Source organism: Falco peregrinus, chromosome 3, assembly GCF_023634155.1.
Source record: "Falco peregrinus isolate bFalPer1 chromosome 3, bFalPer1.pri, whole genome shotgun sequence".
Lineage (NCBI taxonomy): Eukaryota > Metazoa > Chordata > Aves > Falconiformes > Falconidae > Falco > Falco peregrinus.
Genome location: NC_073723.1, coordinates 84,096,293 through 84,118,991, shown reverse-complemented (window position 1 = coordinate 84,118,991; position 22,699 = coordinate 84,096,293). Strand labels below are relative to the sequence as shown.

The 22,699-nt window shown below is 42.6% G+C and overlaps 1 protein-coding gene across 1 annotated transcript in view; it reads right to left on the bottom strand.

Moving 5' to 3' along the window:
* Positions 1-2,717, bottom strand: part of ANKRD33B (ankyrin repeat domain 33B) — a 46,580-nt gene extending 43,863 nt beyond the window's left edge. Inside the window, exon 1 of the mRNA XM_027788333.2 lies at positions 1,872-2,717. Within this exon, the coding sequence (XP_027644134.2) occupies positions 1,872-2,276 (405 nt within the window). The 5' untranslated portion in view covers positions 2,277-2,717. The remainder of the gene's footprint in view (positions 1-1,871) is intronic.
* Between the last annotated feature and the right edge of the window lie 19,982 nt (positions 2,718-22,699).

The window sequence follows — 22,699 nt, the reverse complement described above, 5'->3', positions numbered from 1 at the left end:
ATTTGGATCTGACATATTACCGTCTAAAGAGTATAACTGCACCCTATATTGGCCTCGGCAGAGAAGTTGATTTAAAATATTTCTACCCTATGCTACTCGTTCCCACCCCTGTGCCATAGGTTGCTGCCCCCTCAGATGTGTTAATACAACTTTTTGTATTTGTATCTTTTGCAGAAATTTACAGTAAATCAGATCCCTAAAAATCTGTGTTAAAAACAGTCCTTTGAAGGCGAAGTAAAGGTATTTGTAGGAAAATACCTACAAGCACATACATCTAAGACACAAGAAAAGCCCCTCTCCAAACAGCACCAAACCCAAATTATTGTATAATTTTCAATGCGAAGACCACTTATGTTGCCACAACATGCAAGTCACTTCCCCAACCAAAACAATGCAGGCTTTCTTTCAAAACATTCCTGTCACGGTGTTACCATGTATTATTGTTTCAATATAATCACCACGGAGAGATTGCTGACCAGCCTTAGTTCTATAATGTCATGCCAAGAGGGAAAGCGTGGTCTAAAACTTGTGGTCACTGAGGAGACAGTATGGTAGCTGAGGTGACTGTTCTATAGGAAACTAATGAAACAGCTATGGACAGTCCATATATGGGAAGCCAAGTGAGGTTCACTGTTCGGTCAGCTGTAACTATAGGGTCGACTGTTGTTTGAGACCCCCTAGAAGACTCTAAAATACCTGTAAGGAGCACGTATGATGCTTAATTAACATAGTACCACCTATTGAATGAATATGTAGGATTATCCCCAGAAATGTAATGCATAAACATATGTGTGGTCTGTATAATCCGACATGAATGAAACATACAGCATGCACGTTGGGTGGAACAATCCCCCGTGCATCCAGCGCTGCAAGAAGGAATGCCTGCTTCTTGATGCTACATTGGCGTTAAGGAGGTTTCTTTATTCCTGATTTCAGTGACAACAGACTAGTTGCAGAAAAATGTTTGGAGATCGTTTATGCAAACTGCAAGTAAAAGTTTCTTAGTTTTAATATAAATTGTAGTAATAGTAGTGGGAGGAGTTGCTGTTGCTAACCTGCAACATTGGTGCTCAGACGTCGCAGTTACACATTACCCAGGAAATCTTTCCTAAGTTTTCACCTTCTGATTTGATGAACCCTTCTGTCCCTGAAATAAGCTAAGTAACAGGCAAAGCTGAACCGCAAATCTTGCACTGACAAAAAAAAAAAACCAAAATAGTTCGCTAGAAACAAAACAAATAGCAGAAGATCTCCGAAAGGTCTCATTTTAGCACAGGAATACCCCAGCCCTTCTTGGCATTCTAGGACCCGGGAGCAAACTCACATTTTTTGAGGAACTAAAGACAAAACCCAAACAAACAAAAAAAAAAAAAAAAAAAAAGGAGGGGGGTGGGAACCCCAAACCCACAAATTTTGATCAGTTGCTGAAATTCTCAGGGTGAAAAGTGTGTGACTCCTGCAGGGGTTGCCCCCCCCCCCAGCAGAGAGCAGAGGACGGCTCAGCCCGGCTGCGCACAACCGCTACTAGCGATGCCGCTCGCTCTCCCCAATAGACTGCAGGAAGACAAGACCCAACTCAAAACTGACGGCGGGGAAAACGGGAATCTCGGCCTTTCCCTGCTCCCACACACCGGCCCCTTCCCGCGCCAGAGGCGGAAGGCGGCGTCCAGCAGGGCGAAGCTCCAGGCGCTCGCCGCTGCCTGGGGTCCCGTCCCCACGGCGCTGCAGACCGGCACCCGCGCCCCAAACGAAGGCGGTCTCACCCGATCCCCGCCCCCTCCTGCCCCCGCTCTGCCCCCCGGGGGGGCAGGGTGCTCTCCCCTCCGCGGCGGGGGGTGATGCCCGCGGTCCCGGGGCGGGGGGGCGCTCACCCGGCGGTTGCAGTCAGTCTCCCGCACCTCCTCTTCCTCGGGGCCTTGGCGGATGAGCGCCTTGAGCACGACGGCGTTGTTGGTGCAGCAGGCTCGGAAGAGGCTGAGCGCCTCGGGGCTGTCGTGCTCCCCCTGCTCCAGGGACCAGCGGTCCTCCTCGTCCTCCAGCCCCCCCGGCGGGTAGAAGGAGTCGTCCGAGGCGATGCTGCAGGTGTCGGGCAGGTCGGAAAAGTCCTCGTACTCCTCGCAGTCTTCATCCTCCTCCTCCTCCTCGTCCAACCCCTCGGCGGTAGCCCCCGCCGCCCCCTGCTCGGGGCTGCTCTCTGCGCCGGGCACCTCCGCCGCCGGCGCCGGGCAGACCTGCTCCCCGGCCAGCTGCTCCCCGGCCCCCGACAGCAGCACCATGGCGGCCCCGGGGCGCGGGGGCTCCCCCCCGCCCCGAGGGGTGCCCGGCCCCGCGGCCAGCGGCTCCGCCGAGCCGGCCTCGCCTGCCGGCCGCGGGGCACCGCCCGGGGGGGCACTCACGGCGGCCGGCGCACCCGGCAGCCCCCCGCTGCCCCGCGGCTCTTCCCCGCGCAGCCCCGCGGCGGGCAAAGGGTCCCCCCGCCGCCCCTCACGCAAGTGTCAGGCGCCGCCCGCGGGTCGCCCCGCAGCAGCCCGGCGGCCGGCCGCCCCCGGGCCGGGGCATGCTGCCGCGGGGGTGCCCCGGGGGCCGGGCCGGGCCCGCTGAGCGGCCGAGCGGCGGCGGTAAGCGGGGAGAGGCTGCCGGCAGGCAGGGCAGGTCTGGGGAGCGGAGGCAGTTGGCGAACTCCTGGCTCGTAATCCGCTCAGCATCTCTTTGCGGAGATCAGGGCTCGGGCTTAGCGCGCTGACATCAGGGGCGCGGTGTAGGAGCGGGCTGGGGGGGCGGGTAGCGGGCAGCTGCCGCGGCTGCTCCTTGCGCGCCGCGCAACCCCGCTGCAGCCGGCGGGTGGGCACCCCGAGAGCCGGGGCACCCCCGGCCCAGCCCGTGCTCCGCGCCCCGGCGGTGGACGCGCTCCCGTGAGGCGCTGGCCCGCTGCGGGGGCAGGGGCGGCCGGACAGGGGCTGCCTCCGCTCCAAGGGCACGAACCGGGGGGTCCCGAAAGCCGCGACCAGGGCGGTGGGTGCGAAACTTATCAGGAATACAGCTCGCCTGTGTAGAGTTCGTCTTTTGAAACAAATATTGAAACTACGGAAAATGATCATACAGCATTTCTGTGCTTCAAAGGAGAGCTTTAAAGGAAGTAACTCATTAAATCACGTAACACATAACGTAGGCCTGACAGTTTACTGACTGCAGCCGTGTCAGGGACATACTTTTTATGGAAGGCATTTAGGGATTAGGTTGGGAGGAATAATGTATGCATAAATTGAGTTCCTGCTTTGTCACAGTTCCTCTAAAATCTCTTTTCCCTTTCAAATACCATGGATTAGCACTGTTCTCTGGCATGGAAACAGCAGGGGAAAGCCCTTCGGACAACAAAACGAGATATTTAGTTTCTTCAACAGCACTTTGAAGCAAACCCTGTACATATGACATGCTCCAGCAGATGAACGTCCTGGGGCCGAGTCCCCGTCTGTCTGATGGGACAGAAACGATCTGGTATTTCTGCATGTGAGGCAGAGCATGGTACATGCTTCTCCCATCAAAAGAAGGTATGAATAAAAAGTAAAACGTGACTGTGAGTAAAGGGGCCCAAGTAGTAGGCATTTGCAGTCCTTGAAGAAACAACCTGTGGACCACATGTCACAGGTGACACAAAGCCCAGTGGCCCCTTGCTGATCCTTAACCACTGGCGTTAGCCCAGTGCCTACCCGGAGGATATCTGCAATCAGAATTAGCAATAAATAGCTCCCTGATTGATTGCCAAGAAGCTAAACTGGGAAGAAAGGAGATTAAACTATTCTCTCGCCTCCAGATACCTCTGAGATCATAGCTAATGTATATTACCAGCCATGATCATGCTGCCTGTCTCCTGTAATTTCTTTGTATAAAGAAAGGCCCTTACTCTTATTCCAGTGCTGCTGTATGTGTCTGTTCCCAAATCAAATCCTTCCAAGCTGGCTTTACCTGCAGCATTACAGCTCTGTAGGATTAACTTTTTGCTCTTACTGCCTATCCATTTCTTAAGTATTTGCATTCACAGAGTTTAAGGGCTACATTCAGTTAACTTTTTGTTTTCTGCTCTGTTAGCATGGCCAACGATCTGCTCCACAGAATGTTATTTCTTAGAGCAGCACTTGTATTTTGGAAGAATTTAATTTTTGTTTGAGACCCTGCAGCTGGCAGGGAGAATTTGCATTGTTCTCAGCCAGAACTCATCGTGAAAGCTCAGAAAGACTTTTGGCTTTAGCAACTTTAAATAGCAGAAAAATAAAAAACCTAATTCTAACTACAGGGGAACAAAATTTTTTTGGGGTGAAGATTTAGCTCATCTGTAAGAACTGGTTAATCAAATATGCTTGCTTTGTTCCTGTCTTATAAAATAATTTCACAAGAATAAATATTTACTTTACTTACCACATTGGTTTAAAAAAAATAATGAAATATGTTAGCAAAGATGCAGGCACCAGAAAATTTGAATAGAAAAAAAACCCAACTACCAAAAACCCAAAACCCCAACCCTGAAAAACCCCAGGTCTAACTAGAGGGAAAGAACAGTTATTTCAATACAGGAAAAGAAGTTTGATTCAAAGAATTCATTCTTGCTCCCCTTATGTTCAGAGTTTACCTTATCAGCTTATTAATGGAGGAGAAATGAATCTATTCAGTCCTGCTGTAGTGGTTCTGTGTTGACCTCAGAGATGAAAATTTTTTTCTCTTGCTTGAGCCTGATGCTTTCATCCTTTCTCTCAAAGGATAGTGCTGTATTGCTTGAGCTTTCAAAGCAAGGTGTCAGGCTAATACAGACCAGACACTGTGTTTCCCATTGAATATTTCACTTCTACAGCTGCTGTTGAGACCTAGTTCAAACCATTTAATCTCCGGGCAGATTGACAATAAGCTACCACAGAAAGGTACAGCTAATTGGACATAAACCGTTACATGGTTCCTTAAGATGCTGCTGCAGCCATTTACCTTGTCAGCATAGCAGCTCCCGCCAAGGCTGGTCTGCTTGGGCACGGTTATAGATTTGAAACAGATCATGCCTGGTTTCTCAGTTCTTTCAGTGTTCCAGCTTGTATGTGACAAACAGGGTTTCTTATCACTTGTGCTTCAGTGTGTAAATCAAAATAAAATAATGTGAAGAAAGGCCATAGATGAAGTCTGCAAATGCTTTCAAGTTATCAAAAAGAGTCATTTTCATGGTATTTTTAAGAGGACAGCCTCAAGCCTTTCACATAGAAGAGATACCTGTTAGCATCATTGAAGTTAAATACTGGTATTTATAAACTTTGTAATAAAAGCAAAGAAATAAACATTATCACCTTAAAGCAAATAGCCCAGAATTATTATCATCATCAGTATCTCATCAAAATTTATTGCTGGGAATTAACAAGGCAGCAAATTAAAATATCCAGAGCAGACCCTACTGTCTCCCTGTGTAGACAAAGCTTCCCTTGAAGGAATAGATTTTTGGAATGACTATAGCATCAGGTGACCCCAGTTCACCTCATTAAGGTTTGTAAACCATTCAATTTATAAACAATTCTGAGATTAGATTTAATGAGATTCATGTGCAATAGTAAAATTAGCATGAAGATTCAGTTGTGTGTTTGTTTTGTGTCTTTCTCACATTCAGTAATTTAACCTTAGGAAAAAAATCACAAGACACTGAAAGTTATTGCCGGTATTCTTAAAAATTAAATCTAGCCAGAACAAAAGCATTGGTTTCCCTAATTACAAAAAAAAAAAAAATCATTTTGGTTGCTTACACTGTTTAGATTAACAAGAAGCCTGTTTAAGTTTTATTTTTACCCATCTGATACCTATGCACTCACTTTTGAAATTCTAAGGGTATTCCTCTCTTCCTTAGTTTATCTGCCTGTAAAAATCCACCAGACAAGAATCTGAGACTTAACTAAGGCATTTACATTGGTAGGGCATTTATGCTGCTTATGCACCTTCCTGGTGCGTTCACAGAAACTGGCAACTTAAGTGGCTTCAGTGATTCAAGGGTTTTGTAAATTCTCGGTTACACATCAGATAGGTTTTTCTGCAGCCATTTGGCTCCTTGCCCATAGGTTTGTGCTGGGAGCACGTGAAAGGATGGAGCAGCGTGCCATTACCTGGCAGCGCCAGCAGTCGTAGCTGTTAAACATAAGAGCAGTCTCGCTTATTTTCTTTCTCTGTTGAATGGCTTGCAAAAGCTCATTTTATGAGATGCATAGATGTTTCAGTGGATGCTGGATCTCTCTTTCACAGAACTTCCATCAGAGCCATCAAAGGAAGTATTCAGAGCACAAGGAAACCTCCCTCAAGCAATCTGCCCTTCTTCACAGGTGGGAGAGGAGCGGAAACCTCCAAAAAGCCCATAGGGGAACGAGTTTGGTGGTGTGACCTAAGCCAGACCCACTCCAACACTAACCTGGTCCATGCCCAGGGTCACAACAGGTGGTCTGTGGAGGAAATGTGGGCACTGAGGGAAACAAGGTGCTAAAAGGGATTGGGTATTGCTTTTTACTGACAGCATCTTTTGAATTTTTGGAAACAGACTGATAGCAATTTGCACTTTCAGCATTACTGCCCCCAAGCCTTGCATTGGTCCCCAAAACAGAGTGGTTGCAGCTTCAAAAACTGGCTGCTTTACATCAGTCTTAATACAGTATTTAGGTAATAATGTAAGCAAACTCGTTTCTGGAATTGCTGAGTTCTTGGCAGGGCTGGCAGACTAATAAATCCAACCCCATATTTATTATGCCAAATAATGTACTTTTGATTTGGATGCTTTACTGGAGCGTGGCAGGACTGTGAACAGGCTAGCTCTTGTGAGGTGTAGAAGTGCAATTAACCTAGTCAAAAGACATCAGGTGATGTACTGTATTTATGCTTTACTGTTGACAAGGTACGTGAGAAGAAGACATTCAAGGTAAAGATTAAGTTGAAGAGATCACTGAGGAAACATTTCCTGTCAATTAGAAAGAGCTAAAGAGACCCAGCATGTGTTTTCATATTTACCCAACGAGGGGGTGGGGGTGGCATTTACAAATGAACAAAACGAATAGATTCAGCAGAACTTGCTAAGACCACCCCAATTTTAATTCCCTTTGGAAGGAGCAGGGTTGGATCCTCAGTTTTCCTAAGCTTTAGCCAAGATTTGCTGTGAAATCCTGGTTGATCTAAGAAGTAACATCTGTTAAGGAGCTATGGGTGGGAGTTGCAATATGTTTCCTAGAAACCAAAGGCTTAAGCTGAATGATGACTGGAGCTAGAGAATAAGAAATATTAGCAATCATCTTGCTAAATGTTAGTGTTTTCTCAGTTGCTGGTAGTTTCCAGCTGGAGCTCAGTCGAATTAATCATTGTTTAAAGGATCTGTAATACCAGCCCATTGGTGTCTCTATGCAGTTAATACAGCAAAGTTACATAAGCATAAAAATTTGATACTAGTTCATTTAATTTCATTTACTAGCTATGACTGAAAATAATTGGTGTTCTGCTTTTAATATGAACCTGTATTTTGTTTCTACTGAATATCTAAAGCACAGCCTATTCAGGAAGCAGGTTATTTCCTCAAGGCACAGTGTCGGATCTAGCTAATCTTGGCTCAGCTTGTAGTCAAACCTTGCAAGCCCTGCCAATGCTGAGCTCCCTGAGGATAGCAGTGATTAGTAGCAGGTAGGTTTCTCAGGGTAAATTTGCTAGTTCTGAGTAGGTAGGGCAGTTCCCTGACAGCGAGGAGCACCTGGAAGGTGTCCACCTCTGTGCTGGTTGGTGGGGCCCAGCTCCACTGGGGGAAGTTTGGAAGCCATTTAATTAACTCTTTTTGGATAATTTCCTCAGGACTGTAAAGAACAACCATTGTAGCATTGGTAAGGTACATCAGGTATGCTAATGTTCTGCTTTTATGTGTTGTTTTGGTATTTTTGAAGGTGGTGCGTAGAAGGCTGACAGCGAAGAAGCAAATGCAAGTGAAGGGGGGAGAGAGGAAAGAGTCTGAGTCCCCGCAGAGCTGCTCTTTTCAAATATATGCTACTGTAGACTATGTTGATGGTGCAGATCCTTGAGGCTTCTCAATAATTCTCCAGCGTGGAACTTCTGTTTTCATATTTCTCTTTGTCTCTGTCTTAGGGAATCTCTTGGGAGAAAACTGATGACAATTTATTGTTCAGATGTTGCTTTATTAAAATACTGATGGAAAACAGAAGTTTGCAAAAAGTCTTTGTCTGGGGCTCTGCCATCTCTGAAGAATGGATTACAAAAATCTCTACCTCAAAATGCTTCTTTTTTCTTTTTACGTTCCATACTATTTCTTAAAATGCTACACATGCACATAATAATGTGCAAACATTTGTTATTTGAAATGTCAATGTTTGTCTTTGTCATTGGACGAAGGCTAACAAAGATTGAGAGTAGGAGAGCAAAATCATTTCTTAAATGAGAAGTTTAATTTTGTTTTCCTGTATCTTGATACCTTTTACCAAAAGAACACAATACTAGAAATTAACACGTATAAAAACGATCAGGGAAAAATCCCATATACATTCCATACTATGTATGGATATTACATAATACACATACATTACAATTGTAATTATTGGATCATGAGGGGGTTTTTACTGGATTAGCACACATGGGAATTTATTTGTGAACTGTTATTTTAATTTTGAACTCTACTGTAGCAGAGGACTCCCCACATACATGTGCAAAAATATGTCACTTGGTCATCCAAGATAAATAAGTAACGTTATCTTTATACCAAAATCTTTTGTTCTTCCCTGAAGGGATATCTTTCCACAGACAGGCAATAAATCATGCATTTGCTTCACATTTTCCTAAAATTTTTCCTCTTCCTTTATTGTCAAATTATGCAACCAAAAAAAGGTTGGTTTGATACTGATATGAACAAGCTTGCTGATGCTATTCCATATGGAGAAAGCGTGTAGCACGTCTACTCTTGCACTTCTGAAGCTTTAGATCGGTTGACTTCTACGGATCTCCTGCACCACTGTGGGAACTTCAAGCCTTTCCATCCCTGAGGTTTTGCTCTTGAATGGCAATAATAGTACATCTCTCTACTACTGGCATGTTTGGGACCTAAGGGCATTACAGTTTTATGGTGGTTCAGACAGAGTTTCACTTCAAGACATGGAAGCAGTGCAGATACATGTCCAGCTGTCCTTTCTGTTGCCCTGCATCAGTAAACTGTAAAGAAGTCAGTGCTGAATCCATCCTAATTCTAATTTTTCTGGCAAACCCCAGAGAAAGCCTCAATATGTGACCCAGTTCCTATTTCTGAAATACTACATTTTTAATCCTCTTTCTGTTTCAGTTTTGTCTGGTTCAAACTGGGGGTTGGACACTGCTATCTAATGCAATCCCATACTAGAGGAACATTAATACAAAAGCAGAAACCGAAATGATTTTACAAAGTAAAAGAAATTAAAGAGAATATATATAAAAGTTTTGCTGCCATAATTTATTTGGATATAGCACCTCATTTTATTAACTGCCCTTCTGGGAGAATTTGGAGTGCTTTAGAATTTAACTTGCATCAAGTGACGTGGTTCAGCAAAGTCTTTCAGTTTATGTTGTAAAGGTGGATATCGTGCTCATTTTATAGGTGCTAAAATTGAATTAGAGACTATTCAAATGCAGCAGAGCATTGTGTAATATAACATCAAACATACAGATGCCTTATTCTGGCGCTACTGAAATGCTTTAAATGACTTATGGTTTAAATGGCTTCTCCAAATCTGTATAGCCAGGCAGATGCAGAATGGAGTATAGCTCCTTACTGAGGCTGTTAGAGAAATCCATCTGAACATACATGGTGTATCTGAAGGGCTAAAAGTGGTCATCTTGGAACTACTTCTTTTTTCAGAACATAACAAATGCTGGCATGCAAATATTATAAATGCCACTTGATGACAAACACAGTTACTATATTCAGTATATTGGATTTTTCTCTGACTGTTTCTTCTACATTCTTAAATATAAACCAGGACGCTGAGAAACAACGTGGTCTCTGGCAAGGTCACATGTATACAAGACCGCTTCGGTGCTTCAGTACAGGTTTTTGGAGTCTGCATTTGTTTCCTCATACAGCATCAAAATAGTAACACCCTGTATTTGGAAATACGATTCTTTGTATGTGCAATGAATCATGCTCAGAGGATTTCTCCTTTTTCCTCTCCCACCTCTTCCTCAGATAATTGGTCTTTCTAGTGTTAACTCGTGTTTCACCACAATATGCAATCATGCAATTAACTAGAGGCTTGTATTGGAAGACAAATATGCTTAACTATGCTGGAAAGGCTTTGTGTAGGTATTTAAGTGATTTAGAGAATTAGTGCCCTGGTAATGATGTGTGTCATTTGCAAACATTTTAGAAACTCATAGAATAACTGTGTGGCTATTATTATTTTCATATTGTGCACATTATCTATTAGGTTTCCTTGTCTCTAATAGGATCATACTCATTTTCATCTTTGCAGAAATGCAATGCTGTTCAAGGAGATTATTTATTTAATGTTTTCCTGAAGTAATTTAAATTGCCATACTGCCAGAATAAATAGATGCTCATCTCACCCAATGGTTCCCTTGTTTCTTGGAGTTTGCACAACACAGTTTTCACAAATCACAAACAACATGGGACTTATCCCAAGAGATTCTCAAGGCAAAGCAAATTATCTGTAAAACACACCTCTTCAGAAATCATACCTCCCATGTGATCACTATTTAAGCAGCTTTAAATATCTTACTCACTCTTTTTATCAGAATTCTTCCACTTAAGAATATATTTCCATTAATTTGCTACAGAAGAAGTTAGAGGGGTAAGTCAGTAGATAACACTGATTATACTTTTGTGGTAAATTATATGCAGTTCCATTGGTTTCAGTTCTGTTACTATGCATACTCCTCTGTATGAATATGTGTATTAGAATGAAGAGCTGCTGCTATTCAAAGCATATTATGCCATAAAGGGCGTGTACGGAGGGTCTTTCTGACCCCCTTTACAGAGCTAGTTAATAAGTAATACCAAATGCAGAATGCAGTATCTCCTTGCTGCACTGTTCTCATTGCCTGTATTTTCTTTGCAACTCCAAATAAAGTCTGTTACTGACTCAGTAAAGGAGACAGATGCTTCCATGTGGTTGTATTTTCTTTGGAAATATCCTATGAGCCTCGTGTGTTTTCCTTTTGATTGCTTCTGTTGTATCCAGCAACAAGAAAATCCTTAACTTCCTCTGTAAGGCAGCAGCATCAAGGGATGACATTGCCATAGTCAAACTGCTTCAGAAGCAGCAATTAATAATCTGAAGACACTGAGGTAGGTAAATATTGTTATCTCTGCTTTTCAGTCGGTGAAACTGAAATAAAGAGGTCAAGGTCAACGTCTTCCAATTTAAAATCTATGATTGGACTTCAACAGCTTAATTAGCGACATGAATTGCAAACTTCTGAAACCTACAAAATCAAAAGAACTGCCCATTCTTGGGAATCCTGGCAATCTGAACACTTATTTATACACCAGGAGTGTTGTAACCAATGTTAGACATTCTTGCTTTAATGATTTAGGGCAATGTTAGGTCACGGTCAAAGATATCCTGAATGTCTTTAGGTTTTGGAATTTTGTCTTATGTTCAGCAGTAGATATATGCATTTACATTACCCTCCTCTATTTATTTGCACTTCTGTAGTACCAAGATCTTAGGAGGAAATTTTCCTTAAACATCTCGCTTGCTCTTAAAGTTAAATTCCATTTAGATTTCTTTGGTTTCCTTCACTATGGTCTGTCTCGCGCTGATGAAGGACTTTGCATGCTACGCGAAGGAACATGTATCATCTACTCTGTGGGTGGTTGTTGAAAAGATGAAAACATGTACTGTCCTGATGAAGCGAGAAGAGGGAAGAAAGAGCATCTTGGTTTCCCAGAGTAGGGAAGGGCCAGGGCCAGACAGCGCAGCTCTCCAGAAGAGAGTTTGTGCTCTGTTCTTCTCTGCATCCACACAGTCCTGTTTGAAAAGGAATCCAGAGTATGGTGATGGCAAGCAGTGATGCAGATGAGGAGCCGTATGAGTGGTGTCTGCTCTTCACTTATGGGTAATTTGTTAACGAAGTGCTGAGGAGGTGACACCCCAAATGTATTGCATGAATGCATGGATTTTGTAGAACTCTTAAAAGCTGGGGGGGGTTAACTTAAAAACATGAATGTTTTGGATGGATCGGTCCTTTCAGTCCTCTCCTCACATTGCAGCGTGTACCCAAAGCAGAGGTTTTCCCATTTTCATCAGACATGACACAGAAAACATAGTTATCCCGCCTAACTTAGTAATCAGCAGTGGAAGAAGACAGGTGCTTCCTTTACCTTAGCTCTGCATTGGCATGACCTGGCTCCTCCTCGTGCTGTATATTTTTTTTTAATTTATATATATATATAAAGATATAATATATAATATATAAAATATAATGCTGTATATTTATCTTTTCCCCTGGCAGAGGAGTGAGAGTCAATTCGGGTATCACCTTGCTGTTGCCTGGAGGTGGCATGTCCTGCCTGGAGGCACTGAGCATCCTGGCTGTGTTCTGCCCCACACTGGCCAGTCAATAAGGGGGAACACAAGGTGGGGGCTGCTGCTGAGACAGATGTTAAGATGTTAACTCTCCCACTGGAAGCCTGGAGACAGTCTGGGAGAGGTACATGCTTTGCCTTAATTGCGAACAGTTTGTTGTATTACTCGTAAAAGTTTCATTACACCAGTTAGCATATTAGCGTTACAAGCAACATCATGAAGCATAATAGGTACAAGGGCTTGGTGTGAATTAATTGATCTGGAAAAAATGCTATTTCAGAATGCAAACAGCAAAAAATAAACCTTGACGTTTCCTAGAAATTTCCAGAAGGGATTTTATTTACAAAATAGTAAGAGAGAATCGAGAACTTGCTAGCAAGCCGATCTAATGTTTTTGTTGATTGGTTTATAAAAATGGCATCTTGCTTATCACCTAGTAATGAGATTTACCAGCAGGGACTTTTATATTGAGCTGTGTTTGATTGCAAACTCTGCTGAAAGTCTTGTTTTGGGAATAATAGGATACAACATATTTAAAGAAGACAGACTGTTGCTAATTTTAGTTGTAAAGGTAAGTATTTTCAAATAAGGTTTCTGAGAGAGGGAAAACCATTGTAGGTATAACAGAACTGCTCAGCACTACTGTAAGGTTTTGCATTATGCTGTGCTGTATGGTGTGCTCTAAAGTTAAACCACAAAAGAGAAGGTTTTGCCATTCAAAAATAATGACATGGCCTTAAACTTAAAAACACTTTTCCTGCACCTCTCTTTCATTCTCAGCTAAATATCTTTTCCAAAGCTGAAAAAAAAAAAAATAGAGATCTAACATCTACTTTTACAAATTTGCCTTTTGCTTACCCATATTAAACCTAACTCTGGAACTGTGCTGCCTGTGTTAGAAACAAAAGCATCCCGTGTTTCTGTAAAAAAAAAAAAAGGGGGGGGCGTTAGAATCATGGCTGTGAAAGATAACAAAATGCACTTTAAATAGCAAAGATATAATTGTCATTTAAATGAGGACTTGCTACAGCAATCTTGGTGAGATTCAATTGTTTTTATGTCTGCGAGGCATTGCTTTCTGTGGAGACAATCCTTTGCTGGTGCCATCAGGACAACTTCTGTAGCAAGATGCAACGGTGTAAAACGGGTAGTCTTGGATTAGGGGTACATCTTGGAGCATATCACGTTTTTAGCATCACTGGTGTTATACCACACGAGGCATTCCTAAATATTTGACTAGCGCAATCAGAAGGCTCCTGACATTCACAAAGTGAGCAGACTGAGCGAGCTTTCCAGGTGATTTCACAGCCAGGAGAGTGTGGAGCATGGCCAGCATAGTCCCTCTGGGTATGGGGAAGAAGGCTGGAGGGTTGGCCTGGATGAGGGGGACTGAGAGGAGACAAACATGCTGTGCACCAGAGGGGACAGCCATGTCACCTGGCTGGCCTATGAGCAGGTTACATCCTCCTCTCCTGAAGTGACAGCAGTAGCTCTTTACTGGAATTCAGGGTTCCTTCTAGTGTTCTTCACCCCAGGTGGGTTTTCCTCTGCCTAGTAAACACCATAGCAGGTAAGACAAATGCATTAATAATACTTTAAAACACTTTAAAATCACGAGAGACACAAAGCTGAGGGCTGGGAGAGCCAAGTTCAATTCACGCCTAATTTCCCATTTAGATGTTTTGGAACGAGTCATTTTGGGCTGTGTGTGCCTAGTGTGCCCGCGCCACTGCTGTAATAGTGCTGTCTCTGTGTGGTGGTGTGTCAGCTCAGCACAGATGCTGCGAACCCCTGCTAGTGAAACTCCCGGCTTCGTGCAACGGGTGGATTCGCTTCCTCCAGGGGTGGAGGAAGACTGGGTGGGATGGGGCTGAGTAAGAAGACCTCAACAGCCCAGCTCAAAACCACACCAGGCAGGGGCTACTTGGCAAGGTACACCTGCCCTGTCAGCAGGGATCTGAGAGAAAATGAATTTTAACCATTCATTAAGTCAATAGTTATATGCTTTTTAAATTACAGTATTTGAGCTAATTAGAAATATGGAGCAGGGGCACATTCCTTTTGTGGTGTTCCTCTGGTCTCGTTGGGAAGTAAGGCATGGTGCCAGCAAAGGTTCCTCATTCCTCTGGAGAGCATGAGGAGAACTGCCTTCTGCATGTCAATGCTAATACTGTGCCCAGGCAGGAGACACTGAAATAGGGATTACTTCCCAGGTCCATGTGGCCAGGGGGGCTGCTGACACAGCTGGAGGGCTACAGTGGAGGTTTTAGCAAAGGCTGGTACTGAAAGACACATTAATGGCCTTTGTAAAGCTTTGAGATCTACTGGGAGTAACGTTTGAGAACAAGATAATCACTGGTGGGAAAACTCTCTGTGAATAATAGGAATAGTCCATGGTCCTGTGTAACAAACTGCCTCGATTTCCAGCAGTCTCATGACGTCCCAGTTTTTGCTGGAAGTCAAAGCTCCTGAAATCACCTGCTTATCTGGAAATTACATTTCTAAACTAGAAAGGGGAGTAAAAGGAATAATAAGTCTGCTATTTTAAATACCTGATGATTTTGAAGATAATCTGGTGATTTATGTTGCTAAGTATGGGATCTTTGAAAGCTTGAGCATGTCAGTCCTTGAAATCTGTGAATCCACTGTGTACGTTTCCCACAAAACAATGCACAGGTTGGGAGTAGCCCCCAAATACATGGCCTGTCCGGCTAATTCTCCTGCAACCTGGGATACAGAACCTGCTTTCCCAATGCTTGCTGATGGCTACAGTGCAATAGCATCTCAATGATTTTGCAAGTTAGTTATTAATTATTAAAAACTCTGCATCACTTGAAATTTAGCAGTTAGGAATTAGTGATTTGGAAGTACACCCCTCTGACAGTTCTGGTGAAGAACATATATTTATGGTAAGTAGTACTGTCATCTCAAAAGTGAGTTCGTTATGCAGTGTGCAGAATGAAAGAAAAAGTCTAAGAATACAAGATATTGCTTTTAATACGAAGTTGAGCAAATTTGGGTGCTAGGTGAACTAGCACACCTTGGTAGTTTCCACAGTCAGGTTTACACACCATTACACAAACAGTAATTTGTTAACTTCCAACCCTCTAACACTGATGGGATGGTAAGCTACATAATGGTTACGCAATCTTATTGCTTGTTGAGGAAGGGTCTCTTTCTGGGCTGGGATATCTGGTGTAAAGGGGTCTGATTTTTAGTATTATAATGCAGGCAGTTTGCTTAAGGACACACCTTTGGCTCTCTGTCCAACAAGTATCAGATATATCTTGATTGCAAGAGTCTTGTGTTGCCACCTTTCCAGGATGTAACGTTCTTCAGAGCCACCTTCTCCTAAGCAGCAATTACTTCAGTTAATCATCATTGATAGTTCTTTGTGTGGGACATTCTGAGTCAAAATAACGTGTCCATTGTTTCTTCAAGAATATGTTAAACAAAACCATATATCCATATAGTATTTGTTAGTTAGCTTATACATTCTGGTTACAAGAGTACAACAGGCACTCCCACACTGTATATTCTGCTATAGAGGCAGAATAACCTTTCAGAATTAATAGGCAATCCAGCATCAATAACCCAACAAGCTCTTGGCTGCAACTGCATCTACCCTTAATTTCAGTTCCTGTATTGCAAACTGTTCCTGTGTGGCTCAGGGTCATAATACAGTGATTTCATACGACCAGCCTGTCGTTAGTGGGGAACAAGTTTCATTAGCTATAGATTTGTGGTGGACTTTAAGAGAGAAGTTTCTGCAGTTCATGATCAGTATAAAGCATTCCACAACAGAGATTCGGCCTCTTGGGTCCTTACGCAATTATGGCAGCTTAACACTTTCCCATTGTAAGGAACCCTGTTCTGTTACTTAGAAATTCATCGAGTTTTAAATGCTTAGGCAAAATTCCTTAGGTTTTAGGAAGGTTGCTTTTATGTCTTTGGGGCTTTTTTACCCTAATTTGGTTTGCTACTTTCAAGAAGGGAAAAAAAGAAAGGACAAATGTGCTGTTCTGGCATGTCAGAAAAACTCCGGTGTCCTCTTTGAAAGTTGACTTTCTGTAAATATTATGATGAATTCTTTTTCCCAGAAGTGTCATCTTTCAGCCCTTTGGCGCAAGATGACTGGTGGTCACTAGCTGTGTGTTCCAGGTTTTCAGAGGGTCTCAATTCCTTCTTTTCAAAGTCCTTGGTCTGTTTTTTCAAAAATACTGTTCATTCACTACTGCAACAGAAACATACCTATGCTGGAGAGAATATCCTGTGAAATTCTTAAGAGAAAGATGAAGGTAATTAGGCACGTGTGTTAGGTATCTAAATACATTTGTTTGCCCTGTATGTACTGACAAAATCCAGGTCCTAAGCATCTCCAGCAGTGTGCTCTAAATTAGTGGACATTCATGAACCCTGTCTTTTTGTGCTTTATCCTCTTTGAAAAAAGCTTTTTTAGTGTGTGACAAAATTTGTTTCACAGTGATCCATTGTCTCTAAAATGTCTGACTTCTCTTCACTTCTCCTGTTATTCCTTTCTTCTCCTTTTTTACCAGGAAATATGAAAATGAAGGAGAGATGGGAACTAAAATACTTTCTGAACTAGCTTAAAAAAAATCCGAATTTCTGCCAGACTGTCTTCACTTTCAGCGAACTCCTGTTTTTCCCAGCCTCCCCTTTCAAAAGAGTAGCTTAAAACATTTTTCATCATGATCCCTCATGTGCTTGGCATTGGGCTGCGGTCCCTAACTAGGCAGCGACACGCTATCGTTTCTCCTACCTGTGCAGTGTGTGGTACAGATGGGGCACCCTTGGAGCTAAGCTACTGTGGGACAAGCTAAGTAGGCTCTTATCCTCCACGCAAAGCAAATTCTTTGAGAGGAGGCAACATAAGCACCACGCCTGCCAGTCCCTTGCACAAGAATTTGTGAGACATCTGTGGATTACTGGCGTGAAAACGTTCAGTTTACGTAACAGTACCCAGCTTCCAAGCAGCACTTCTCATCAGTAGGTATTAAAGTGCTCTGCACAAAAAAAAAAAGAGGTCAGTGTTATCAACCTCAATTTACATATTCTGTGTCTGGCTTTGAGGAAAGAGCATCTTCCCATGGTCAGAGCAGTGGTAAAATACAAGACAGCTTGTGCGAAGGTGTAAAACTCTTCAGCAACGTGCCTGAGTGAATGAGGCTTACCTATTTAGTACTTAAGACCTATGCCTGAATCTGAAACATGCCTGAATTACCTTTGTGTAAACTTCCAGTCACAAAATTAAATACTACTAATTACCAGTCTGTCTCTGATGTCTTATGTTTCAGGCTGTGGAAGTAGCAGTCCTTACAACTCGGTTTGCTTAACACTTTTTATACTAAGACCTTGTCTTTAGTTGTATGTAGTTTGTATCTGTGTGCACAACTGCGCAGGCTGGGATTTTCAAAGCTGTCTCAAGCTGATCTTTAAAGACCTTTTAGAAAAAAAGTGCTTCTGCAAAAACAAGTCAGCACAAATTCAAGTTCGGGGAAAATATTCTTAGGCATGTCATGGGGGAGGTTTCAGCCTTACCCTGTGACTGGATGCAGGCTTTAAAGTTGCCACTGTTATTTCAGTGTCTGGAAACCTCATATGCCCCATTCCCACAAGCCCTCTGCTTTAGTTCTGCCCCTGTAAAATGAAATAACAGCACTTTCTTCCTGCAGTTTTTCCTGTGTTTTGCCTTTTTGGCCCCGAAGCTCTTGAGACCCGAGTCTCTGTCTTAAACGCAGTCTGGCTTGTCAGGACCCCAGTTTTATTCCAGAAACATGTTGTAGCCTCACTACAAGAAATTTATATTAATATAATATTATTATAGGCTCTCTGATCAGCATTTCACAACATAATGAAAGAAAAATACGTTTAGGAAGAGGAGTGCATCTCGTAGGAATGATCATTTGTTTGACCTTAATCTGTCATTGGCAAAGCTTTCAGGCTGCACTGTATTAGCAGATGGATAATTGGCTCCAGCTGAAATTACTTGCACAGTTAAGTAGTTTATTTTCTCATTTTCCTACAGTGAGAGTCTCTAAGAACAGGGCTGGCATATAACGCTTATATACATTCCTGTATAAACACATAGGGCTCATCATTTGGACTGTCGAGTGAGAAGCAGAAGTGCTACCACCCCTCTTCCAGTCCCTTGTGGAAGAAATAAAAGCAGGAATCAGGTCACTATTGTTTTCCTTTGGGGGAGAAGTCCAGCACAAAAGTGCAGCACCTTGTTTGGGACCCATTCCAAAGGACAGGGGGAGGGAGGATTTTCAGACTTCACTGGATTTTGGATCATGTTCATGTTTTTTTTCTTAGAATACCTTGCAGAGCTTCTCTGTATTGAGCTTTCCAGTGATGCCTTTGGGCTGCACAGGGAGAGAAAGTAATTAAAAGAGAAAATTTACTATAGTGGTAAACAAAATTAGAAAATTACAAGATCCAGAGGAAAGAGGATTCAGGTGGCAAAACCAGAGAAAACAATAGAAAGAACACTCATTTTGCATGCATACAATCTTATTGCCTGTAACTTTTGTTAACAGGTTAAGGAGAGCTCTCATGAAGCTTTTTATAAAAGTGTAAGCAAAATGAAAACCAAAAATTATCAATGACAATAATTACACAGCTTTTGACATCTCTGGAAAAGAATTCCTTGCACCACACCACGACTGGATCAGATTTGCATAGTTTTTGTCAAGATGACTACTCCCCTAAATAATTCAAATATGATTAAAGCAGAATTAAGTGATGTGCAATTCCTGTCTGTATCGCAAAAATAGTCTCTCATTTGAATACAAGATGTAGAGGACTACTGATTATAAGTTAAAACAATGTAAGCAAATTGTGCACAAACTAAGAGGCACATCCAAGAGTTTTGTTAGGAAAATGCGTTTATTTACTCAGGAATTACATAAAGAAATTTGCATCTGATGAATAATAATGTGGATGCCTAGTAATGTAGCCACATAAATGTTATGGGTTTGGTACAGTAGAAAATTGTCATTTGAAGCTGGCTTCTCTCCTTGGCATATAAACCTGACATAACTGTTACCAATGACATAGGGTAATTTTGATGAAACATAATTGAAAGAAATTGAAAGGCAGGTTGGCTTTGGAACTCCCATCTCAATTATATTAATGCTGCTTATATTAACCGCACACAAAAGAAATTCATTTAACTGCTTTATTCCTAACAGAATCATAGGTAAATGACATTCAAAGAAAATTGAAAAAGAAAAGCAGTTCCTCTGCTTAAAGTTGTAGAAGCTAAATAGAAAAGGAATCTTTTTGAAAATAAGGAAAAGCTGTAGCAACTAGTGAAATAGTCACAGATTTTGCAAGAATGTTCAGTCATTCCAGGTTTTGTGATGTAAAGAAAAATGACTCAGGAACAGGCAAGATGAAGCCAACACTGTTGAAACAAAGACGGGCTGGTGGTGCTTGTCTTCCAGATTATTTTGTGTATGAGTTGCTATGTTGTGTGCTTTGTTAATATTTAGATGCTATAAAATTGTTTGGAGAAACATGCTCCTTGGAAAGGCTGCTGTAAATGGAATTTACTTACTCTGTTGCTACTCCATTGTACCCAGTTCTTGATGGACCGGATCTTAGTGTTGGTCTGAGATTCCTAGAAGAAGTGATTGCCCTTAAAGCTGTTTGACCATCTCCATTTCAGGTCCAGTTTATAGGTGAGAATAAAGGTGTTTACTTTTGGAGTGTGTCCAAACAGGGAACCGGTTCTCTCTTCTCCACTTAAAAGATGATCTTCCAGTATCCGTTATTATTGTAAGTAGATGCCTGTGTCAGAAGAGGAGGCAACTCTAGTGCCTGATGGGGGAAAACCTTCCGAGAACTGGAGCAGTGAGTTTCAGCTCGGTGAAGAGTTTTGAACATTTGTGTACATGATCCGGCTGTTCCAGTATGGGGCTAAGCCATGCACCAGTTTATACACCCACTCTATTTCTAGAAAGCAAGCAGGTGCAAAGGCCAGATGGGGGTTTAGAGATGTTCCAGCAAGTCCCTGGTGTGGTTAACTGTTGGAGCCGTATGGTCAGACAGCCAGGGTCAATTTAAAGGCAAGTAAAGAAATCTGGGAAGAACTGAATCATATGGGTGTAGAGCAGAAAGGAGTAAGCCATGACATGAAGCCACGAAGAAATATAATGAATCTTGAGTTAAAAAAGTATTGGATCAGGAGCCACAGGTATTTAAAAAAGAGACAGAAAGCTTTGACCAGTTTAGCACCCCTAAAAAAGTTGCTACTTGTCTCACTTGTCCTGCAGGTTGCCCACCCCTTTGCCACACAGAACCAGGAGGTGCAGAGCTGAATGGCTCCAGCACTGAAGCAGCGTGGAGCCGTGCATGGGCTAGTTAAACCTGCTGCACTGGGACTGGGAGTCAGGGCTATAGCAGGAATTTAAAGACTTGGGAATTCACTTTAAGGTTCAATTTGCTCTGATTGCAAATATGCATGTTTCAGCGAGGGCAGGGCATCTGCAGCATTTCTGCTACTGCAATCCAGCACAGACAAACCAGCTCCAACAAGAGGTGTGAAAAATATTTCTAGATTGCTTTGTGGCTGTGTATGATCGATAAGATTAACAGAGCAGAAGCAGATGGAATACTTTTTATTTAACTTCAGGGAACCAAACGGCATAGGCTGTGTCAGCATTAAAAGATTTTACACTGTGAAGAGGAGCAGGTCAGTGATCTAAACGGCGGTGACGTCCCTACACCCATGTTGTGTGAAGCCTGGGACTTTTACATGAGATGGCACGGTGTCAGATGCAGCATAGGGCCCACAGCGTACTTGTACCCTTCTGACACAGCACGTGGGATGGAGGTGGGGTGCTCTGCTGTGTTTGAAAAGGTATGAGGTACCTGTATCTACATCTGAGACAGTGAGGTGGGCTCCAGCTACAATCAGTGGAGTCCTGAAGGACAGTCAGTGGAGACTAGATGTGACCCTGCTCTCCACTGACAGCACTAGGTGGATCCTACACCTGGCCCAGATATAGATACTGCACTCTGGCCACCCAAAATTCCTACCTGGCTTTTTAGCAGTTACCCCGAGTACTGCAGCTCTGGTGCTGCAGACCTCAAGGGCACAAAAGAGGGATAATTACATATCTCTTGTACAAATTATTTGAAGACTGCTGTTGGTCTGAACTATTCAGGATTCATCTAAGGGCAGGGAGAAAAGGTGTTAAAGAGTGTGCATGCAAACCATGAATGAATGAGAAAGTTCAGTGTAACTAGATATTTCATGCAGAGACACATGGAATTTAAATTAAAAGGTCTTTTTTTTTTAATCTTGCAACTTTATCTTTTAATCTAGCAACGTTGCAGTCTTTTAAACTAGCAACTTTGTAGTGTAAAGTCTGTTGTTCCAGTGTAAATAATTGTATTCTTAATTCAGTGGCTGAATCAAGTAAGAAATCATGAATTTTTTTTTGCTTTATTTTAGACTAAAGTGTGGGAGTGACAAAAATATTTGCAAAACCTCTATGAAACTGCTTTTTTTGACTTAAATTTTACAGGCACACTGTCTCTAGTTCTGATGAGTCCCTGGACTTTGCATAAATCAGCAAGCACTGGCATTTTCTTAATGTCGCTAATGACATTTTGGCCAAGAGGGTCTCAGCTGACTTTGTTCACTACAGAATTGCACATGGCATGTCCTGAGGGGAATTACTGCATCACTGTGTTTGTTTACATTACTCTTTAAGCTGCCATCCCCAGCAAGTGTAATTAGCTGTCCAGTGAAACAAGATCTTTCATCACCATCTTCCCTAGTGCTTAATCTAGGAATAATTCTCTGGCATGTGTGTTATATATGGAGTAAACAAAGTGTTTCCTTCAGTGTGGTGAATAAAGTTACCATTGTCAAGTGCTGCATGATGAAAGACACAGTTCACCCAAAGGTTCTGGGGAGGTAAATGAAGGAAACTAGATGTTTATCTGACCCAATGTTGTTGAGATTAATATACAGCAGATTTAGTGAAGAACATATTCCAGGCTCTTACAGAATTACAACAGCCAAGGGGCCAGTTAAGAAACTAAGAACTCTTTCCAGGAGAAAGAAGACCACACGAAGTATTTGTTAAGAGCTG